At 35.8% G+C, this 13,661-nt stretch overlaps 1 protein-coding gene across 1 annotated transcript in view; it reads right to left on the bottom strand.

The window, feature by feature from the left end:
- Positions 1-13,661, bottom strand: part of LOC306855031 (kinesin-like protein KIF21B) — an 85,924-nt gene that overhangs the window by 34,053 nt on the left and 38,210 nt on the right. Inside the window, exons 9-19 of the mRNA XM_079393417.1 lie at positions 12,182-12,371; positions 10,735-10,798; positions 10,420-10,644; positions 8,601-8,742; positions 4,720-4,867; positions 3,702-3,890; positions 3,258-3,457; positions 1,980-2,087; positions 1,585-1,886; positions 464-617; positions 54-257 (exon numbers count right to left, since the gene is read on the bottom strand). Of these exons, the coding sequence (XP_079249543.1) occupies positions 54-257; positions 464-617; positions 1,585-1,886; positions 1,980-2,087; positions 3,258-3,457; positions 3,702-3,890; positions 4,720-4,867; positions 8,601-8,742; positions 10,420-10,644; positions 10,735-10,798; positions 12,182-12,371 (1,926 nt within the window). The remainder of the gene's footprint in view (positions 1-53; positions 258-463; positions 618-1,584; positions 1,887-1,979; positions 2,088-3,257; positions 3,458-3,701; positions 3,891-4,719; positions 4,868-8,600; positions 8,743-10,419; positions 10,645-10,734; positions 10,799-12,181; positions 12,372-13,661) is intronic.

Genomic DNA, 13,661 nt, shown 5'->3' with positions numbered 1-13,661 from the left:
TCTGATTCAACTACATACAATAAGCAAGCAGTCATTTATGAGATGCCCTGTACCTTGGTCTCCTCGATCTGAACGATAGTGGCCTGGCAGTCTGACAGACTATCACTGATGTAGTCGATGTTGGCATTGAGAACCTCTATCTCCTCGTTCATCTCCTGAAGGAGCCTCTCCTCCTCATCCTCTCCGAAGCCCTCGTTCAGTAACTTTTCTCTCTTGCGCAACAGCGCCTCCTGCTGCATGGACAGCTCCTCACGTTTCTGGAAGCGTGATCGAGACATCATATTTTGAGTTATGTTCACAATCCTTCTTTATCGCTGAACTGTTACATTGTTAAACACACAAATCAGTAATTCACACAACCACCATACAACAAAAATGCACAGGGTTTCAGAAGATCACTTTGATGTGTAACACGTATAATGCATAATCTAACATGTAAAAGAAATATAAATGCAAAAATCACCTTAATGAGGCGATCCATATCAGCTTCCACATTAGTGATAGTCATTCTCTGCATCACAATATCCATGATCCTCCTCTCCAGAGATTGCCACTTCTGACGGGCTGTCTTTGAAAAACTTGTGCTCGTACTCTTTCGCTGGAACTTTTTTCTGCTACTGAAATCAAATGCAGATATACAATGTATAGCTTTTTCAAACGAATTTTGGTACGGTTGAATGGATGAACCAGTGAATGGATGACCTTAAGCACACGTGTGGTTTTGTTTATTTTCTGGTTCAGTTGCAAAAAGGGCAGTGTGAAAGTGAACCGCACCAAAACAAAAAAATCAACATTGTATTGGTCCGGACCAAAGCAAGTGAACTAGCGGACAAAGATGTATTCTTGAAAGGATTATAGATAGTTAGCGTTTCTGGTGTAGAACCAAACTTTCTTTACCTTAATTTAATGCTGTTGAGCAGCAGACGATGTGAGGGGAAATGCATTGTTGGTTGGCGCCACCTAGCGTGCAGGTGTGAATTAGCAGATGACGATCGATCGTTTCACGCTCGGTGTGAAAGCACCGTTCGTCTGCGATTCGCCTCGCTTTTTTGCATTGCGCGCAGTGTGAAACAGCCTTTAGACTGCTTTCTGAAGGATCACGTGACAGTGAATACTAGAGCAATGATGCTGAAAATTCAGCTTTACCATCACAGGAATAAACTGCGATTTTAAAATAAATTCAAATAGAAAAGTTATTTGAAATTGTAATTATATTTCACAATATTTTTGTTGTTTTTTTCTCAAATAAAGGCAGCCTCAGTGAACATAGTCGTGGCCTAATGGTTAGAGAGTCGGACTTGTAACCTAAAGGTTGCGGGTTTGGATCTCAGGTCCAGCAGGGATGGTCGTGGGGGGAGTGAATATCCAGTGCTCTCTCCACCCTCAATACCACGACTGAGGTGCCTTTGAGCAGCATATATGGCTGCCCACTGCTCCGTGTGTGTGTGTGTGTGTGTGTACTTGGATGGGTTAAATGCACAAATTCCGAGTATGGGTCACCATACTTGGCCACATATCATGTCACTTTCACAATAGACTTCCTTGAAAAACATTGATCGAGTCATTGGTGTATGCATCACTGACCTGGCCAGGTTTACTCCAGTCCCATGGCTCTCATTCTCTCCCAGGAATCCATTCAGTTTGGTATTCCACTGGCGTATGATGCTGGACACCGAGCGAGTGGATTGGTGTTCGGAGGAGGGTATTGTGGTGTTGGTGGATAGCTCTGCTCCAGAGACCACATTGGTGAGTCTGCGGGCCACGCGTCCGGCCACACGCTCTGACATGGGCTTGGCCAGCCGCCTCAGCGCCGTCACTTCCTGCGTCTTCCTCCGCAACACCATCTCCTGCTGACGCTTCTGGGTCTCCAAAGCTCGGATCTGATACTAATAGAGCACAGAGAGAGTGAGTAAATAATACTTCATAGTCCACGATAAACAGCTGGTAGCACTCGTTTTTAAAAGGTTAATCAGCAAAACCTCTTGTCGTCGCTGCTCTTTCTTCAGTTGTGCGATTTCTCGGTTCCTCTTCGCATCGATCATCCTCCTCCGCTGCTGCTCCTCCTTCATCTGCTTCATCAGAGCCACCTATGGGTGGGATAAAAAGCAAGCACTGTGAGAAACTACTAGATGCAACAGCACCTAAAAGTATTAAAAAAAAGTAGTCCGATGTTCCCATTCACATAAAATTTGGCGTAAAAAAATATTATGCAATATTAGAATGAATGTGACCCAAAATACAGTACATTCCATTTAACAAAAATGCTATATATGTATAATATTAGGTTATTTTGTTTTTTATTTACATTTTATGAACACATTTCTTATTGTTTGCAAGAATTATTAAATAGAGGTATTTAAATTTGTGGCTGCACTTATTTTTGGTCCATCTGTCACACTGGAAAGCAACAGTCAATCAAGCACACTGCATTATGGGATAGACTTATTTCATACCTTGTTCTTGTTTGTATAATGCCTATTTTGCAAATGTTACCTGGGTGCTATACACTACCATTTTAAGCTTAGTAAGATTTGTTTAATGTTTCATTCTCACCAAGGTTTCAGTTATTTGATCAAATAAATACAGGACACACAGAAATAGTGTGAAAAGTTATGTGATCCTTCAGAAATCATATTAATATGCGGATTTGCTCAAGAGACATATTTTTATTCTTATGTTCTTATTATTATCAATGTCGAAAACCATCATGCTTTAAGAATTATTTGATCAATAGAAAGTTCAAAAGAACAGCATTTATTTCACATAAAAAAATTGGAACATTATAAATGTATTTGTCACTTTAATGCATCGTTGCTGTATGAATGTTCATTTCTTGCAAAAAAATATAAAATAAATAAAACTTACCGACAATACTATTGTAATGTTTTAATATTTGGAATCAGCTATTATTTTTATATTTTCGGTTTTAATTCGAGTTACATTTTGTGTGTTTTTGTCATTTTTAGTAGTTTATATATATATATATATATATATATATATATATATATATATATATATATATATATATATATATATATATATATATATATATATATATATATATATATATATATATATATATATATATATATATATATATATATATATATACAATACTTTAATTACACTCTTAAAATAAAAGTCTCAATTACAGTCAATTATCTCTGCAGCAGATGAAACCAATGAAATGTTTAGTTTTTTCTCCTGATGGCCTCAAGGAGGCAGCATATTTCTAAAAATAAAGCTCCAGCTCTCACCTTTGCTTTCTTCATCTCGGCCACCTCAGACTGCAGTTTCTTGAGCTCTCTCTCGTAGCGGCTCTGGTTCTTCAGCAGACGCGCGTGCTCCTTCTGAGCGGCCTGCAGCTTCAGCAGGTCTCGGTTCATCTCCTTCAGACGCTTCTCATAATCTGATTTGATCTTACTGGCTTTCTCTTCAGTGTAGTTCTCCATGGACACTAAAATGACAGAAAATGATGGAAGAATCGTTTACTGGGATTATTAAAATTATCATAATTTCTTATGGATTTGGAAAAACATGATGTGAGTAAATGATGAGTGGGTTTTAATTTTAAAGGTTAACTAACCCTTTAAAACACTTATATACTTTTGGGCCTTTTGCCTTGTCAAAATACCAGAAATACATCACAAACAACGGAAGCAATTTCTCCACATATAGATGTGAAGCTGGCAGACGCTCACTGAGGTTGTGCAGCACACGGTCTCTCTCCAGCTGTGTGTCTCTGATCTTGTTCTGGAGCAGAATCAGTTTCTCCTCATACTGGCTCTTCAGCTTCAGGAGCCGCCGCTGGCTGTTCTCCAGCTCATCGATGAGTCTCTGCTTGATCTCGATCTCACACGTCAGGTCCGCAAGATCGGCCTGTAAGCTGACTAAGAGATGAAGAGCCACAGGATAAAAGGTCAGTGTGAATGAAAGAGACTGACTGGATATTTCTAATAAACGCTAGGGCTGTCAAAAAAAAAAAAAAAAAGAATATTTGGCAAATTTAAAATAAAAATCCACATTCAAATGCGAAAAAGTTGCATTCGAATTTTAGGTGTCCGTCAGGCTGCCTCATCAGTGGCACACAAGATGCAATGACAATGTAGGTATCGTTGCATTTTCATGCTTTTTTTAGCCTATCCAGTTGAACCCACTGGATGCGGCGCTGCTCATTCAGAACATCAATGTGGAGATAATGATGTTTACATCAAAACTGAAACCAAGCCGCTCACACAGAACGCATTTTTATTGCATTGTCTATCACCGTTGCACTCGTGTCTCGCACAAGAGAGACAAATGTTTAGAAAGCCATGTAAAATTAATGCAAGTTCAACTTTTAAAAAACGTCTCGAGAATTCAGGGTGGGTTTTTTTGCATCCCACTGCATCTCATGTTTTTAAATGAAAAAAGTGCTCTTTTGTTTTCGGTCCTTAGTATTAAACTATACATGCATACATGATGCTTTTTGTTTCTAATTGTTTAAGCAACGCAATTAATTATATATGGTTTAGAAACATTAGTTTAATAGATAGTCGTGTTATTTTATTGCCCTCTTGTGGCCTCAGGAGAGAAGCCAAAAGCTTTTTTTTTCCCCTAATAGAAATTATGCCTTTTAAATTCGAAAATAATTTGAATATTGATTATATTCTAGTACAAAATTCGAATTTAGTTTTTCAGCCAATTTGACACCCCTAATAAACGCATCTCAGAATGCACCTTTCTCGTCTGAGTCAGAGTCGGAATCCACCAGGCTCTCGTCGCTGTCGAACTCGTCCTCCTCCCTGGTCTCCTCTTCCTCCTCCTCCTCCTCCTCCTCACAGCCGCTCTCCCCGTGATCATCCTCCTGAAGAGGATACATGCCATCCTGCACCAAGAGATCAAATCTTAAGACCGTCTTTCGCACTCAAACCACAAAAAATAATTATATACCATTTAAAAACTTTACTTAAAGCCTTTATGTATAATGAATTATAAAGAGTCGTTAAAGGGTATAATGCATTATAATTATTCATAATGTGCATTGTAATACATTACATCTTGATGTAAATAATAATAACCAAATTTAAAATGCATAGTGTAACAATGAATTGATGAGTGTTATAATGTATTAACTGTGGTTACAATTATTCATGAGATGTGCAATGCATTATAAGGTGCATTACAAGACTAAACTACTTTTATAATGCATTATACATAAAGGCTTTAAGTAACACTTTATATATATACACATATATTATGCCTAAACATTTGTATCTCAAAATGTTACAGCTTTCTTCATGTAATATTACAACTTTCAAAAAAAATGAAAAAGTCATTTAGCAGTGCTTTATGTCTTTATTATGTGTTATATTACAACTTTATTTCTGTAATTTTATGATTTTATTATTAAAACACTACCATATAACCTTCTTTTCTTTAATATTAAGACTCAATATTACAATGCCTTCTTGCAATAACTTTATTTTTATTATTGCTGTCAAATGATTAATCACGATTAAATCGCATACAAAAAAGTTTGTTTGTATAATAATATGTGTGTGTTCTGTGTATATTTATTATGTATATATATAAATACACACACATACAGTATATATTTTGAAAATATTTACATGTCTATATTTAAATTCATATAATTATAAATAAATATATTTGATATATAAACACAACTTATTTTTCAGAAATATATACATGCATTAGGGCTGGGCGATATGAGCAAAAATCCATCTCTCTGTATTTTTTGGCTGATTTGCGGTATACGGTATATCTCGGTATTTTGTATTTGGATTAACCAGATAAAGTGAACGTAAGCATGTAGAAATATATTATGTGCAAAAAAAGGTTAAAATCACATTACATTCTAACATTGCAACATTGCAATCTGAAAACTAAAATAATGCTTTTAAAGCAGAAGTTAAATTTACTAAACTAAAATGAAAATAATAAAAAGGCACAAACTAAACGAGTAAAAAAGGCTATTTTGATTACCCCATTACTCTTTACAGTTAGTGCTATAATACAAATACACTTAACTGTAGGTTTAAAATTCTACATACGTCACATTTATTGTCCAACTACAAATATTTCAGAAAAATTTATATTTAAGTTATTGCGCTCCTATTTCGTTGCGCTCTGTCTGTTTGGTGCGCATGCGCGTGGCGGCGCTCGTTCTAAATGAAGTCTGTGAAGTTTAGCAGAGAATCTCAAAGCAAAAGCTCATGCATTTCTGACAGCAAAATGGAAATATTTCCATGGCTTTCTAACATTTACAGATGGAGAATATACCTGTGAAGTATAAGTTATGCATTAACGAAAACAGCATATCTCAAACACATTAAACAGCTCGAGTAGCATCTCTGTCAGCAGCACACGCAGCTTTGCTGTCAGAGCATCTGCAAGCGCAAGCTGCTTTAAACTGAAACTATAAACTATAGGCTTCTATATCTTACGAGTTTTTTTAAAGAACAAATTGTATTATGCCCTTTCTCCGCAGCAGTTCAGTCTGTGTCCTCCCTAGATATTCCCCCAGAACCTCTCGTATCAAACTACTGTATATCGATCTAACGGTAGTGCTTCATACCATACCGCCCAGCTCTAACATGCATGTGTGTGTATTTATTTATTTATTTATTTATTTATATATATATATATATATATATATATATATATATATATATATATATATATATACACGATTCTTGCTAAAATGTGAATCATGATTTTTCTCCATGGGAATTGAGATCATGATTCTCATTTTTTCAACCAAAATGTATTGTACTCAAGTACAACCCCCCCCCAAAAAAACCCCCACAGGACATTCAGTATAATAAAGTGTTGGAGTAACAAAAACTTGTCTCTTTTCTTTATTTTAGACCCCTTAAAGTGAATAATTTTAAAGCTTTAAGTTGTTGAACATAAGAGAACATTAACAATAATAAATACAAATATTCACATTCACACGGGGCGTCGACGTCAACGCCTCTCGTTTACTTTGAATGGAGTGACGTCAAGCGTTGCCGAACTGAACTGTGGGTCCCTCGCGTCGCTTCACTGGCATTGCACGCGGCAGAAGTTGAAAACTTTTCAACTTTTCAAGCGCCAACGCAGGCGTCAGCCAATCAGATCGCCTTATGCAAATACCCTAGCGCAGACGCTAGCCAATCCCGTTCATGCAGCACCAGAAAAGTATGTGATTGGCTGTTATCACTATGACGGCGCGTCAGCACCAGAGCCGTTGAGAAACAGAGTTGCGACACTCCCATAGGCTTCCATAGGAACTTATGAATGCGGAAGTAAAGCGTGTCATGGAGCAGCCAATAGTTCCAAACAACCGATAGTTTCAGCATTGAAGCCCATTCATTTCAGTGCTTCTCAAGCACAGTCGCCAGAAAGTTGAGGAAATTACAGCATTTTTTGCCATTTTAACGCATTAGTTTATCTCTCGGAAATCTGACCAGTAGTTGTATTTTATGAAACGCGTTATAGTTAATGTTTATTTTTAGATAATAGGCAGTATATGCTATATTTGCAGTTAGATAACGTGAGAAACACCTTAATAGCGATCATAGCCAGATGCTAGTTGATGCTAGTTTTACATCTTTCTGTAATCTTTCTCTCCCTGAAGGAAGTTGAATTAAACCATTTATTTCAGTATCTTTGGAGCATTTTCACTGGTAAGTTGATGAAATAACTGCTTTTTAAAATATTTTAACGCCTTAGCTGACCTGTTCTTGAATAGTAATTAATAGCGGTATTTTCATGTCGTCAGGTTAAATAATGTTTATCGTTAGATAATAGCTAGTGAGACTATTAGATTTGTATTATATTATTATAGATACACTAGCTACAATAACTAAACTAGTTATCATAACTGTATTAAAATGTGAATAATAGATGAAGAAATATATATTAATACAATAACACATTTTACATACTAATTAGATTTCTTATACTCTGTAAACAAGCATAATTTATTTCATCATTACACTGCACATCCACAGGAATAAGTGTAACACAAAAACGATTTTTCGATTAATCGTGCAGCCCTAATATATATACTTAATAAATATACTCAGCACACATACATATATTATGTAAACAAAAACTTTTATTTTGGATGCGATTAATCACGATTAATCGTTTGACAGCACTAATTTTTATTCTAGCAGCACAGCTTCATTCTCATAAAATACTGTTTTATTGATAACATTTTATTCTTGAAACTCATTTTTTTCCTCAAAATATTAAAACTTTTCCTTGCTTTTATATTAATAAAACACTGCAAATAAAAACATTGCAATATATTTTCTCATATTACAAATAAAATGCCATTCAATATTAATTTTTTTAAGACTTAAAAATTAAGACATAATATAATATAAAATATAATATTCAACTTAATTGAAATAATTTCTTCTTTATTCTCATATTTATTCACACTGCCGTAAAACATAATTCTTGCATTATTACCGCGTCATTCTAATAAAACATTGCCATGCTAATTTTCCACAGAATGTTATGATTTATTTTTTTTATCCATCTCAAATCTTTGTAAACAGCAGACCAGCTGGAATATAATGAATACATCTCCTTTCTCTCACCTCTTCAGGTTCATTATCAGAGTCTCCATCTCCATTTTCTCGTCTCTCTTCGTTTTCCCTGCTCAGACCATTCTCGCTCTTTTCTCCATTTTCCTGAGGATAAAGCTTGGCCCTCTTCTTCAAACCTTTTTCTTTCTCAGGACTGAAAAAAAATAGTGATCTATTATTAAAGTTCCTATAGACAAATATATGCATAAACAAAGCACTGACGTAACCAATAGGACATTCATCACACAGAGTAGTTTGCACACTAAAAAATAAGGGATCGGGCCATAATTCCGACAATTCCACCAATATCGGAAACAACCGTCATTTAATAGTCATGTAATCGCACCACGGGGACTCATGCAGTGGAGAGATTTATCCTGGGTCTTCTGCTTTGTAGCCTTTGCAGGTCAGCTGAGACTTCCAGTAGTAATTCTGTAACGTTGGGTTCACAAATTGCCCATGGCCTCTCTCCCATTACGACCACATTAGAGCGGGACGTTCCTGTAGTCATATTCATTATAACGGACGATTTACTGAGAGATACTTGTGTCTGTGCCAGCTTGCTGTCCTTAGTTTAAGTCGGTCAGGACATACTGGTACAAATACAGAGATAAATCTAATTCTGGCACATTTTACAGCCTCTTATTGGCTCAGTAACATAAAACAGAAGAGGACAAGCATAATAAAGTCTTCCAAATACACAATCAGTGGAATAAGTTACAAGACCTCTGCTACCATCAGAAGAGATTGCCAGACATGAAGTGTCATGAGCACCTGAGACGTCCTGGAGCAGGGTCTCTTATTTAATAACATTAATTCATTCATTTGTGACCCTGGCCTGCAAAACCAGTCTTAAGTCGCTGGGGTATATTTGTAGCAATAGCCAAAAATACATTGTGTGGGTCAAAATTATCCATTTTTCTTTTATGCCAAAAATCATTAAGATATTAAGTAAAGATCATGTTCCATGAAGAAATTTAGTAAATTTCTTACTGTAAATATATCAAAACTTCATTTTTGATTAGTAATGTACATTGCTAAGAACTTCATTTGGACAAATTTAAAGGCGATTTTCTTAATATTTTGACTTTTTTGCACTCTCAGATTCCAGATTTTCAAATAGTTGAATCCAAATGTTGTCCTCTCATAACAAACCATACATCAATGGAAAGCTTATTTATTCAGCTTCCAGATTATGTATAAATTTCAATTTCGAAAAAAATTGACACTTATGACTGGTTTTGTGGTCCAGGGTCACATCTATGCTGTGGATATTGTAGTCTGACATCATTTAATTTTAGATGTGACCTTAAAATGTTCAAAAACACATTTTCATAAGTGAAAATCTTTTCAGACCTATCTTACATGGAGCATGGTAAATGATAAATACATGGCAAATGAAAAGAAAATATGAGCAGAATAAATAAATAAAAAACAAGAACAAGAATAAAAAATATATATATAAAAATAAAAATAAAAATAAATAAGAGAATTAAAAAATCAATTAATTCATAAAAGAATAAAAGCATAAATTAATAAATAATATAAAACAATATAATAATATAATATAAAAATAATAAATTAATAATACAAAAATACATAAAAAAATAAATAAATAAAATAAATAAAAATAAAGAATCAGTAAAAGAATGAATAAAAAATAAAATAATGTATATACATAAATGCATACAAGAATAAACTAAATAAAAATGAAAAATCTATAAAATAATAATAAAAAAAAAGCACATAAATGCATAAAAGAAAGTTTAAAAATAAATAAATTAATTTAAAAAAAAATAATAAATAAATCAAAGAATAACATAAACCTCACCTCTTCCTCCTCTGATTTCTCTCCTTCTTCTTCAGCCTCTCCACATCTAATTTGGCTTGACGAATCACATCTGTCATCTCTGCATCCATGGAAACAGAGGGGGAGGAGCCGAGAGGGAGTGCTGGGGTAGATGGGTGAGAGGCCGGGTATGGAGAGCGGGTGGAGAGGCGAGACAAACTGCGCCTCAGAGACTCGTTCATGGCCTCACTCTCCAGCAGCTTAGACCTGAGGACCACAGACATACGAGTCATTGTTTTCCACTGCTCCGATGAGAAATTCACATCCAAACGTGTCATGAGTAGAATATCAAGTTACCTCAGCTCTTCGATTTCTCGAATGTAGTTCTGGATTAGATTGCCAATCTCCTCGTTCGTTTCACCTGTTCAAAGAGTGACAGATGTATTGAGCGATAACGAAATGACAGAAGCATTGATGTTTGTTTGTTTAATACCATGCCAGAAAACGTTTTCAAGGATATCAACTAGGGTTGTAACGGTACACGTATTCGTACCAAAAATTTTCGGTATGGGTCTTTTGGTTCGTTATGCATGTGTACCGAACAAATACAGCATTGTTTTAACGACTGCACAAGTGGAAATTCATGGGAAACTTCCAGTTTTATATATTGTTAATTTTGATAAGAAACAAAATATCATATTTCAAATTATGTCCATTTTTTTCAGGAAATTCAAACAATAAATGCCATTTTCACGCTCTTTGATGTGGCTGTATAAACGCCTCTGTTCAAACGGCAGGGTGGAGTGTGATCATCCCTTCCTCTTTACTACTAGTTTTAACGCGAAATAAACATGAATGAACATCTCATGCCTCATTCAATCGCTCAATCTGTGTTTCAACTGCAGAAAGACGTCAATAAAACAACTTGTAAACAAAACGTCATCAGTGTCCACAGCGCATTAGTTCACAAGAGAAATAAAGTCTAGAGAAGAGTATTTAGCAAAATATTAGACTCATTATCTTTTACTTTACTTGTTAGTGGCATCTTAATTATTTAATGTATGTTTAAATTAATCTGTTATGAAAAGTATAAAGTATAAATGAATATTTCTACAACAAATACAAATTTTATAATTTGATAACAACAATATACAATTACTTCTGAGGTGGGTTAATTACCATAATTATCATCTTTAAAAAAAATATTTTAAAATACAGTAGATCTGATAGTTTCCATCTCCAGACTTCTGCAACCTCATGAAAAAAATTGCAGCAACTGCAGCAGTAAAATGTAGTTAAGCTGTTCATATTTCATAATATTTCTGTTTTAATATTGAATACAATTCTCTATTTTTAATGTTTCAATAATGCAAGAATAATCAGAAAATACAATATAGTTTAATATAGCTAACACAGAGTTGAATAACTATATCGTATCCCCCTAAATAAACTATTAAGTTGAAGCATTTGCAGTACTTGTCTACTGATTAATTCAATTACACAGAATGATTTTGCTCTTAATAGTGTTGCATAGAAATACATAATTCCTATGCAGCATAAATCAGAGACACCGCTGGGATACCAAGACATGGGATGACTTTAGAAGCAGACACAAAACTGGCTTACTGGCACAGCCTTTGGAAAACTTATTGGTCAAATAAAAAAAATACATTAAATGTATTTAAATATTCATGTTACATTTATATAAACAACAAAATTACACTTAATATATAAATAAATATCACCCAGTCCTACTATCTACACATAATTCAGTGGTAATCCCCTCTCCGACCACTAGTCTCACCAGTCTTAGTGAGCAGCAGGTTGACTCCATTGGTGAGCAGCTGGGTGACTCGAGTGTTGAGGTGGTCGATGGTTTCCTGCATGGCTTTGACCCGCATGCGTAGTGTGTCATTCTCCTTTTGGAGCATGGAGTTCTCTTGAAACAGATCGCTAAAACCGTCGGATCCTTCTTCGCAGGCCACTCGTTTTCCCTGAAAGAAATCCAAAGAGTATGAGATGGATAGGTAGGCACTAACCCCGTCCAACCCAAGCAACATTCCCCCAATCCTTTCATGCTCGGTCTCTCTGTCAGTGCGGCTCAACTCTCTCAAAGCATCATGGCTAATCGCTAACTTCTTCTGGTGGCCGTTTATCATCCAGGTCAGGCCGAGGTGCTAAGCTGCTGCTATGCTCCATTAACTCCAGCGAGATCCCATGAGCTGAACCATGTTATTATGCACAAGCCCACCGCACAGGCTCTCTCATGCCCTGAACTTATTACATAAACAGCTAGAGAACCAACTGGGTGGCATTCAAGGAGAGAGGAGAAAGAACAAGTGTAGGTACATTGTGAACGAAGGTCACCTGACTCATTATCTTCCCCAAGTCCTCTATTTGATTTAATAATAGAGGAATGAATGCATGATACAGGAAGTGTTTAGCTGTTTGATGCTTCAATGTCAGCTCAAATTGTTTCCTCTGTAGTAATATAAACAAGTAATAAGATATCTTGCCAAGTCAGTAATCTGGTTCCAGCTGCGCAGATCATTCTGGCACGTGTCATATGTCTGCTATCCTGATAACTCAAGTGAGTTAGTAAGTCTGTCTTTCAGATTCGCCCAAAAATGAAGTCTGTCATTATTCCAAGCCCATATGATATAGTACATTGTAAATATTGTATGAATGTGCAATTCATGATGATGTATTATGTAAAAACTGTACATCTCCGACTAAGATCAGATGAATTTGTTGGTAAAAAGTCACCATGAAGGTCCGACCCAACCTCGTCCCTTGAGGTGTGTGAGTAGATCGTTCAAAAACGTACAAAAGAGGCTGTACTAATTCATATAAACTCGCAACCAATTCATGGCGACGTATTACCACCAAACTGGATGTTTCTGAGCAAGATCCTATGATTCGTATGATTTGTAGGTAGAACATCACCATGAAGGTCCAACCCTAAATCTAATCATTAAAAGGTAGGGTAGGCAATTTCAGAGAGGCTAGCATTAGCAAGCTCTCTTTAAAAGCATAAGATCCCACCCTTCCTGCAAATCACTCTCCAAAGCCTGATAAAAGTAATCAAAGTAATCTGACTCCACCAATGCCGTCTCTCATGGTGTCGCTGGTTAGCCTCCGTTCGGTCTGTGCATGTTCATGTGTTTCGTAGCAGGCGTCTGGTGGAGCATTGGTGGAGTCAGATTACAGTACAAAGTGCATAATATTACAATAATAATGCCTTCCATTCTCGCTCGGTCTGCAATAGCGCTTTGAACGTGCTG

The sequence above is a fragment of the Barbus barbus genome, assembly GCF_936440315.1.
Source record: "Barbus barbus genome assembly, chromosome: 35".
NCBI lineage: Eukaryota > Metazoa > Chordata > Actinopteri > Cypriniformes > Cyprinidae > Barbus > Barbus barbus.
This window is presented reverse-complemented; position numbering and strand designations above follow the sequence as displayed.